Here is a 10,511-nt window from a genome sequence, read left to right as displayed (position 1 = left end):
CCTGAAAGGGTCAATAAGCTTCTCGCTTTCCAGTGGCTGCTGAGCTTTGCAGCTAAATCTCACTTTCCACCATGGGAATTGATCCACCTAGACCTGCCAGGTGCTTCAGATCACAGCCCATCATCTGTCAAGGATGGACACGGGGATGCACATCCCAGCAGTCACATCTGCCAGCTGTGGGTGCTTAAAACCTCGTTACAATTTGGCATCAGAAGCCTTGGAAACATGAGGGAGCTGCTGACACCTGGGCAAAGGAGGCTCTGCAATAAAGATGTGGATCACTTATGTGGGCTGGGACCCTGCTGATGATGCAGCTTGAAGTCAGTGGCACTGATCCCAAATTTGACAAGTTGAGAAATATGTGATGCTATAGATATGATATTTAAATAATAGAAAGGCAGTGAATATATCTCCCAAGGTGAGCAGTTCACAGAGAGGAGGGTACACTACATGAGCTCAGTCATAGAATCATTTTGGTTGGAAAAGAACCAAAGACCATTGAGTCCAACCATTCCCCACCCCTGGCACTGCTCCATGTCTCTGAGAACCTCATGTCCGTCTGTCCAACCCTCCAGGGATGGTGACTCCAGCACTGCCCTGGGCAGCCTGTTCCAATGCCCCACAGCCCTTTGCGGAAGAAATTGTTCCCCAGATCCAACCTCAACCTCCCCAGCACAACTTGAGGCCGTTTCCTCTACCCCGGGTGCTTGTTCTTGGGGAGCAGAGTCATATCACTCAAACATCAATCAGTCTGAAAAGAGATCACCTGCACAGCTGGAGATGCCACCACTCATGGCACCAAGGGCTGCACCTTCTCCAGCCTCACCTGGCAGAGACCAGCACGGCCACATTACCCTGCCCTGTATGGACACTTGCAGAAACCATCTAAACCATCCAGTCACGAGATCACAGAATCACAGAATGGACTGGGTTGGAAAAGCCCTCAGAGCTCATCCAGTCCAACCCTCGGTCCAACTCCAGTCCATTGACCAGATCATGGCACTAAGTGCCATGGCCAATCTCAGTTTACAAACCTCCAGGGCCGGTGAGTCCAGCACCTCCCTGGGCAGCCATTCCAATGCTGACCACTCTCTCTGCACAGAATTGCTTTCTCATCTCCAGCCTCAATTGCCCCTGGCAGAGTTGAAGCCCATGCCCCCTTGTCTTATTGCTAACTGCAATTTATCTAAATTCGATGCCTGCAAAAAGTGTGCAGAGACACAGATTGCCGCCGAGCGAGAACGGCTCTCAGCCCTTCAGCAAGACTCCCAAGCACTGAAACTGATACTCCAGCTGTTGAATTTGATATGATTTTCTGGAAAACCCTGATCACATAAAAGACTTCACTGCCAATAAGGGATACCAATCGCTTTTGCAGCAGCAGGAATTTGTCACACGGGTGACCAACCGAGGTGACACACGCACCTCATTCTTCTGCTCCAAGAGCAGCCTTCGGCTCCCCGAGCAACAGCTCCTTGCAGCAGAGATGCAGATGGGGAGCAGAAGGCAGCATCTCCCCCAGGACACGCTCTTAATATTTAATGCAACATCAGAACAGTGCCAAGCGATCCAAGCTCACGCAGAGTTTTCTACAAGGGAAAGAGACAGACGCAGCCAAGGATTGTCTTCGTTTGAAAGGAAAACACACAAAAAGCTGAAGAGGAAAGTGCTAATTTGTGTTGCTAAAGCATGTACTCCAGCTACACCCCCCGGTCTGTCTGCTCTTTACACAATATTGATGGTTTGCTCTTCGCAACCAGATCTGCAGCCAGTAATGTAATGGACAGGGCTTGGTACTTAAATGCCTTAATTAGATATGAAAACAATTAGAGAAGATATTCTAACATCCACGGGCCTCTGCAGAGATAGAAAATGGGGCAAAGCCATCCCATCACGTCTATTTAAGCTGTTCTGGGAGCTTGACAGATGGGAGGAGGACAGCCCAACCAGAACACTGCGCCATAAAGTGATCGTCTACAGAGATGCAGAAGACAGCGCAACTGCAGGACAATTAGGAATCCTTCATAACTGCTCATTATGGCAAAGCGATCCCCAAGGGATCTGCTGCTCAGACACACGCTTGAGTTCTCTGGAGAAAAATATCTACTGGATACTTAGGCAGCATCTCCACGGAGGGGACGGCAGAGCCAACTTCCAGAGAAGGGCTGGGGAGATGAGTTCTAGGTCTGGAGATGACAGAAAATGGTTTGCACAGAAGTTTTGGGGGGACAGATACAAGAAATGAGCTTGAGCCAACCCCAGTTCTGCCCGTTAACCTCACAGGCAGGTGGAAATATTAGAAAGGGAAAACACAGAACACAATGAATGAGGAGAAAAAAGCAGCTTGATCAAGGAGTAACATGAATGTGTGAAGAGATAGTGTAGATACACGCTTAGCAGGACACAGGCTGGAAAAAGGTAGTGTGCTTTTGGTGACATGGCATGTCTCGGGTCCCTTTTTTGTCCCCTTCCTTCCCTCCCCTCCCACCCCCCAAGTGTTCTCCAGCTCCATCCACCTTTGGCCAACTTGACGTTCCTTCCAAGGGTGTCCACAGAACACAGTTCAGCAGCAGTTTCTAAAGCAGCCACATACGATATGCAGAAGTTCACAAACAGTTTCAGTCTTTTGGTGCAGCTGGAGACGTGGACTTTGTGGGGAGAATTATTTGACCTACAGTATATGGAAAGGTGACCATTTACCATCCCAGTTCACACAGGTTGTCAGGAAGCATGTGTCACATCCCATGGTCACCGTGCCCTTCTCGAGGCACTTCACCAAGTGGCAGCCTTGGAGCAAACCAGTTGAATTCATTTACTCCATCCCCATCCTCTCGGAGCAAACCAGTTGAATTCATTTACATCCTCTCTCAGCAACGCACTGATGCATATCCAGGTAGGGCTTGACATTCATTAACAGCCTCACATCTTCACGCCAGAGCATTTGGGGATTGTTGCTAGTGAAGTTGTCAGATTCGCTTCCTAAGCAATCCAGAAAGTGCTACGCCGCCCGTTCAGCAGTCCACGTTTTCACCAACTTGCCTTAATTTACGTGCAGAAACACATCTATTTCCACACATAGCATGTCATCAGTATTTTTGAAGGCAACAAAATAAGTATCAGACCAATAAAACTATTCAGGTATAAATCCAATTTTAATTGTCAAGCTGACTTCTAGCTCCTACATTCAATGCAAGGATCAAAAACTACAAGTTTGGGAGCAGAAGTTTATTCTATCTCTGGTTTCTGATCATTTTGGCAGCTGTCAGAAGTTTACTTCCAAAACCCACTTGTTTCAGAAGCTTTTTACTACCTTATGGTTCCAGGTGAACATCACGGACTCTCAACATCTACCAACATATTGCAAACGCAGTTCTTTGGCAAAAGTTACACATAGCATTGTGCGTATATAAAGAGCTTATAATAAAACTTCTTTTACATTCTAATTGTCTTAAACCTTCACAGAAGTATTAAAGTGCTCAATCAACTCTGAACAAACTCTCCTTCCCTAATTAGCCGACTTCCTGGAAACGCCTGCACTTAAGTCAGCAAAACCAGAAGCAAACAAGAAGAGAAAAGGTACTTGCATGAAAAATAATCCTCTGCAGGATCATTACAACCCCTTGTAAGCCAAGAGGCCTCACATCTCACATCTACAGGCATATTAAGACAAGGGTCCAAATGTTCAATCAGCGTAAGACAGCACAACTTTTCCCGAGTTGTGCTGATTTCCCATCACTTAATTCTTTGGCCCCTGATTTCTGCAGAACAGAATCCTATCGATGCTACAAAGAAAATGTGAGGACTGAAGTAAAGCAACAGTAATAAAAAGATATAAACAGGAGTTGTGATGGATATTTAAGCCCTTAGTTATCTGGATTTCAAATGATGTCAGCAACATTTGATACTATCTGAAAATGATGCTTTCAAAGAGGCTTAAAATTAGGACATTTTTGGTCCTTTTAAGTGAGGGGATGGAGGGTGAATCTCAACACTATTTCCTCTGGCAAGACCTGCATGCCAGTTGGCCCCACCATGCTCTGTGCTGGACGGACTTGCACCCAGGGCCTCTGCTCTTCCTCAAAAAGGACCAGAGCCACATTCCCTTGGGCACGTCCTCTCCTTCCTCCAGCCACAGCATCCAAAATAGGATTCAAACCAGCCCACAGGGTCACTTTGTCCTGCCAAGAGCTGAGATGCCAGAAACACAACCCCAGGACATGTGCATTTAATAGTCGCAGGATGGTTTGGGTTGGAAGGGATCTTAAAGCTCATCTGGCTCCAACCCCCTGCCATGGGCAGGGACATCGTCCACCAGACCAGGTTGCTCCAGCCCACATCCAGCCTGATTTGAACATCCCCAGGGATGGGGCATCCACCACCTCTCTGTGCCCCACCACCCTCACAGAGAAGATTTTTTTCCTTATATCTAATTAAGTCTCCCCTCTCAGCCCACTCACCTACAGGATGATGCTTTTCATTCTAGTTTTGGTTAAATCTCTTGACATCTACGGGAAAAGCTCGTTACTGAAGCATCACCAGGCCTTAGCACTCCCTGTCTTCCAGCAGGTACTGAACTGTTTGCTGTCACCTGCTATTTTCTGTTGACTGAAGATCAGACATACTTTTACCACCTCCGCTTCGACGCTGCCCCGAAATCCCGTTGACTGTTCACCCTGTTTCAACACGTAGACTTTAGGAATGGCTATTAGTGATCTCACCACAGAAATGACTCAAACCCTAGGAAATATTGACAAAGGCGGGCAGAAACCATGCACATATTGATACCTGCTGTCACACCGCTTATCAGACGTGGCGTGAGTTACCCCCACTGCCTCTGAGAGCCCAACGAGTGGCATTTACCTGCTTTGATGGCCTGGAGTGGTCAATCCTGACCCTGGGGCTTCCCAGCAGTCCTACAAGAGCTGGTTGGTACAACACCAAGGTCATGCAACGCTGTCTTGCTCGCTAAGCTGAGGGCTTTGTCCTGCGTTTGCCCTGGGAGATATTGGCCACGTTCTTGGGGACGCTCTTACTGCTCTCAAGTATCAATACTAAGATGAAGGGCTTCATTAGAAACTCTAGTTTCTTCACACATTTTAAAGGTGTAGGCAGCTACATTAAGATGAAATACCTTCTGATATTTAGTGCAAATACACCAAATGTTCAGTGGCTTGAGTGTGGCTTAGTGTCAGCATAGGAGAATTTTATCCAACGCCTTCCTCCCTTATTAAAGGGTCAAGTCTTGCTCATCGTGCAGAAGACACTCAATTCGTAGGGCACATGCTGATAAAAACTCTGCACCACTTACTGGGTAAGCAATTGGTAAGAAACACTTCTCTGTGTTAATAATACATTTGCGTTTCATTTTATATTCCCTTCCTTCCCTCATTTCTACTGTTTTGAAAGTTAATTATCTTCAGAGGGCCACGTTTTGTAACACTTTACCTGTGATCTGTAGTGTGCAAAGGGCAAGCACTGAACTAAAGGGCGGCTTGTTTCACAGTACTCCAAATAAGAAAACTGGCCACAGTACAAGCAAAATTAAATAAACTGAAATATAAAAAGACAGCAGAAGTTAGATTCATCCAGAAATATAATATAATGTCTGTGAGCGGGGGAATCTTGAGATTAGCTACAAAACAGAAACAATGAAATGACCAACAAATATTGATTAGGCGAAAGAGGAAAAGTTTCATTGCATGCTGTACATTAAAATTAAATGCAAAATTCACAGGTTGGAGCATCAAGACAGAATGAAGAATGTCACAAGCCATGGGAAGACAGCAAACACATGAACAAAACCAGTAACTGAGCAGCTTCAAAAGGAAAAGAAGTGACCATATTTCAAATGAGAAAAAGCAGCACTGAAGCGGCAAACAAGTGTATGGTCAAGACATCACAGGTAACACTGACTGCACAAAACACTTTGGATATTTTGAAAGAATCAGGCCTATTTGTAGATCTATGCAAAATATATACAGAAATCCATATGTATATATGTACACATAGGCACTACTGTACATATGTATATGCAATCATTACACAACTGCCCTTTGACAAGTTTCAGTATCTGACTCTGGGTGCAAGCAAGAACATTGGAGTTGTGCAAAAATACACTTTTGTGTTTGATTACCAAGAAGTAACAGTAGAAAGATCCAAAAGAATTCCCAAATTGCTTAGACCCAGATGCAGTTTCATCAACATCACCATGCGAGCCCAACCTCTGAACATTTCCAGCTCATTTGTAGGAATTAAATATTCATCCAAAGCTGTAGATTGTATCAGTACAATTTATAGCTGTTTCCAACCCTGCTCATCTGAAGAGGTGGCCAGAAATCTCTCCTGACAGTGGTTTAGCATGAGGCCATCCCACCCAAAATGCCAATTCGGGAACACTGGATGAACGGGAAATTGAATTCAAAGGTGAGAATGGGACTGTCATTCTGTAAAAGAAGGGTCAGTTGCTGTCCTTATAGTGTTCTGAAAGAAAAGGACGTGGTGCATTAAAAAAGAAAGAGATTCCCCCCACCCCTCAAACAAGGGAACACATGACAACTCTGAGAACGCATGCTCCAACCCTTTGGACACGCTGATCTTTGGGGTTTCCAGTTTTGGGATGTGGAAAGTAGCATTTTCCATAAAGCTTGCTTGCCTCACAGCTCCAAAGAGCTTTGGCCTCTCAAGTCCAAGGCTGTTTTGGTCTGACACCTCAACGCTCAAGTGGTCTCGGATGTGTGTGCATTGCCAATGCCATAGTAGAGCAGAAAGAAAGTGGTGAAAGAAAGATCTGCAGATAGATTGTTCTACGCCTCGGCAAAGCCGCCTTCCCGCTCCGAAAGAGCCGTCCTCGCTGCTCCGTGTGCGGAGGACCTCGTTTAATACTCTGCATCCATAGCATCCAAGTACTTGGCCTCGATGATCCTAGGGAGCAGGTTATACCTGAAATTGAACCAGAGGGAGAGCATTAGTGCTTGTTTTTATTCATAAAACATTTTGCACGTCCCAAGACCCTTAATTGAGTTTGTCCACGCATGTAACAGATTCACCCAGCTGAAGGGCAGATGAATTGGGGGGGAAAGTAAAACCAACCAATCCTGCAAGCAAATGCAGCATTTATAGAAATAATAATAGAAATAATAATGCAGGGCTCATCCTGGAAGAAGCCTCCTTGTTTCAGTTGAAGGGGAAAGAGAACATCCTCATCCTCACAGGAGAAAAGCCACTTACCTAGAGCACTGTGTCACCACAATTCCTTAAAAGCACCTGACCCGCACATACGGTCCTGGTTTGTGCTGGGGAGGCACGCAAGAGCTTCCTACTGCCTTCAGTTTGTTAGTGGATGGGTTACTTTGCCAAGAATCACTTTAATTTCTGCTTTCTTCACCACTTTCCCAACACTCGAACTCCACCTGATACAGCCTTACGCTCATTACAACACTGTCAACACCAGGCATTGAGAGCCCACTGGAGAAACCCAGCTCTACATTCACAGGGCTCACTCAAAGTCCTGCACATGAGGGTTATTTGCCTTGCACTTCAGTTCTCCAAGTACCCCAGGTCATTTCTTCCAGCTCTCACCACAAAGAAGTTTTAGTAGACAACCCAGACGCTTTGGTCTTTAGGGAAGCACCAAATATATCAGCTGTTGGTTAGACTTTATCCCCACCTGGTGTCTGAATTCTCCGTTGGATTATGAAGACAGTGATTCCCTTATTTTAATTTCCTTTTTCTATTACTATTTGCTTGTTTGCAAGAAAATCCTCATGAATTAACATATTTGGGCGAGAAAGGTACGGCACTGTAAGATGCTATGAAATTCCTCGTGTTAAATCCTATTGCATATTAAGTTTGACACTTTGCTTAACAAGGAAACTATTCTTCAGCTGTTAAAATAAGACACAAAGCACTAGAAAGCCAGTTTAGGACTTGGAAGGGCCTATGCAAGAGAACTGAAACAGCGCTCACTACTGAGAAGTACCAGAATCTGCTTAAATAGACCTGTCATGAAATAAAATGCTTGAGAGCTGTGGGAGCACAGATAAGCATCGCAGCAAACTTGGAAAGAAGATCCTTCCTTTGAGCAACAAAATAAACTCGTCATCCTGAAGTTCTGAATCAAAGCCAGGAGCCGGGGATACCCAAAGAGATCACATCTGCTCCCAACAGGCTGTTCTTCAGTGCAATCATGAGAAGCCATTTAAATCCATTATCTTCCACATTAATGCTACACCAGTGAAAAAAGACTGTCCCTCATGACTGACAACGCAAATCGTGCGTCTAATGCAGTCAGACAGATGGAAATGTGGCTGGGAGACAGACAAGTAACATGGCTGGTTCTCTGGATGGGATACTGAGCCATGACTCACTCATCTGGGTTTGATTCTTGAGTTTGACCCCTGGCTACTCTCCCATCTCCTCTTCCTCCCTTCACTTCTTTAAAGAAATGAAAAAAGATCTCATTTCTTCTACTCTGTCTCATCTATTCAGAGTGCCAAACCCTGTGAAAAAGTCATTGTTAGCTCCAGAGCTCATGCATCATGGTGCTGCCTTTTCAGCTGGACCCCCCCCAAAAATGACAGAAAAGCAAAAGATGTCAGAGAAAGGAAAACCAAGAGCAAACTTCTACATTGTGCCAAGTAGCACCATGTTTCCCCTCACAGCAGGGTTGGTTATCCAGCTACTAGAAAAATCTGCTCTCAAATGAGCTAGCAGAGCTAGTATAAGATGACAGTATCTTATTTACTCAAAAGATATTTGCAGCGCTAAATTAGCTCTTATTACAAAATCAGGTTCTTTGACATCACACTCTCCACATTAATTTTGCTTATTCCACTCTGCCCGATATTTGAATACTTGGCAGAGGGCCCCGCGTTTTCTTTTCTGTGCTGAGCTGCTCCGTGTGGGGACTTGCAATTCCCACAAGAGTCAATGATCCAGCACTGCACGCAGTTGGAGTATTTACCAGCCACTTAACCAGTCACCCAAGTGACGCCCGTGTGAAGGGTGGGTGAGAGACTCTCACTGTAGGAACAATAATCCCAGTGTCTTCCAAGATTTTGTTCATCTTTAAAAATCAAGTCCAAATAGCTCTAACCTGATCCTGTTGAGATCAGTGGTAGTTTTGACATTTGCTTTTGTTTTAGAAAGAGCTGGACCCGCCTTTATCACCCAAAGAAAACACCACAACAGCTGCCTTGGCAAATTATCACCTTGATAGCCCTGAACTTTGAGATCAGACAGAAAATCTCTAAGACTGCAAGCTCAAAGGCAACCAGATATCGCTGGATACCACACTGGCCTAAAAATAATCAAGTGGACTGGAAACAGATCTGTTCCTTCTACAATCTTATTATGACTTCTCATTATAACCAAAGGATGGAGAGCATGAATGATTTAACCGGAGAATGATGGGCAGTCACTGGTAATGAACATTAAGGAATGAATTAGTTAAATTTCTCAATGGTTCTCTCTCAAGACTGCAAGATATTGTGGCATTCTTCTGTTTCTGAAGATAAATTTTAGGACTAAATGTGGTCAGTTTGGCCTAAGGGATCATTCACAACAGGATCCTGCAGTGCAGGTCTGTAAGGTCACCACAGCACTGGTAAGGGAGAAAGATTCCTCTTTCGAAAAGTTTCCAGCTCTGCTCCAAGCACAGCCCTTCAGAAATCAAGCTGCATAGCAATAAGGATCATCATCAAATGCCTCAGGCATCTCAAACTGCAAAAGGAGACTGATTTACCTCTCTGCTACCTGTAAGAAAAGCACCTGCCAGCCCAGAACCCTTTATAGCATCAGTGAAATGACCGATTTCCTGTGCTATTCCTCCTCCAGCCTGAGCAGCTGGTGAAGAAAATGTCACCATCACCCATTTCCAAGATCTGGCTACTCAGGAAAGTAACAGATGCCCTTTTGGACCACTCAGAGTTCCCACAGTCCAAGTCTCAAGACAAAAGGCATCGGAGACAGAAATAAAAAAGGTAGACACACTTCATACCTGATGGGGATCATTCCTATCATGATGAGCGGGAAGATCATCTTCATGTAGGGCAACGGTGACATGCCGAAACCACAGAGGATGAGGAGCTGCAGGACCTGCAGGCCTGTGAAATAGTGGATCTTCCTCTGGGGCACTCTGCGGATGTAATGTGTCGGAGGATAGGCAGTCTGGGAAGAGAAGAGTTACACATTAGATATGCAGTGACCTGGACTTGCGACTGCAGAATGTGTCACAGGCTTTTGAACACAAGGGTTTTTAGGAAGTCAACATGCACAAGTGGAGTCCATCAGCATTAGAGTCCTTAATAGGTCCAACAGCTGAACACAGGTTTTACAGGGTTAAAACAAGTGCCTTAAACCACAGCGTTGGCAGCAACACTCAGCAGATGACTGGGCACTAGAAATCTGGAGGAGAAAAGACACCACCCAGCTGAGATCACCTTCGGGAGCATCTGAAGTGCAAGGAAAACGTCTTGATAAGTACAGTAATGAGATTCCCCTGAGCAGGATTA

The 10,511-nt window shown here is 45.2% G+C and overlaps 1 protein-coding gene across 6 annotated transcripts in view; it reads right to left on the bottom strand.

Moving 5' to 3' along the window:
* Nucleotides 1-5,580: 5,580 nt before the first annotated feature.
* Nucleotides 5,581-10,511, bottom strand: part of SLC4A11 (solute carrier family 4 member 11) — a 142,862-nt gene continuing 137,931 nt past the window's right edge. For all 6 annotated transcript variants that reach the window (XM_071808439.1, XM_065836673.2, XM_065836672.2 and 3 more), the window contains 2 exons: nucleotides 9,998-10,167; nucleotides 5,581-6,939 (listed from right to left, as the gene is read on the bottom strand). In XM_071808439.1, the coding sequence (XP_071664540.1) occupies nucleotides 6,876-6,939; nucleotides 9,998-10,167 (234 nt within the window). In that variant the 3' untranslated portion in view covers nucleotides 5,581-6,875. The remainder of the gene's footprint in view (nucleotides 6,940-9,997; nucleotides 10,168-10,511) is intronic.

This window comes from Patagioenas fasciata, chromosome 4, assembly GCF_037038585.1.
Source record: "Patagioenas fasciata isolate bPatFas1 chromosome 4, bPatFas1.hap1, whole genome shotgun sequence".
Lineage (NCBI taxonomy): Eukaryota > Metazoa > Chordata > Aves > Columbiformes > Columbidae > Patagioenas > Patagioenas fasciata.
This window is presented reverse-complemented; position numbering and strand designations above follow the sequence as displayed.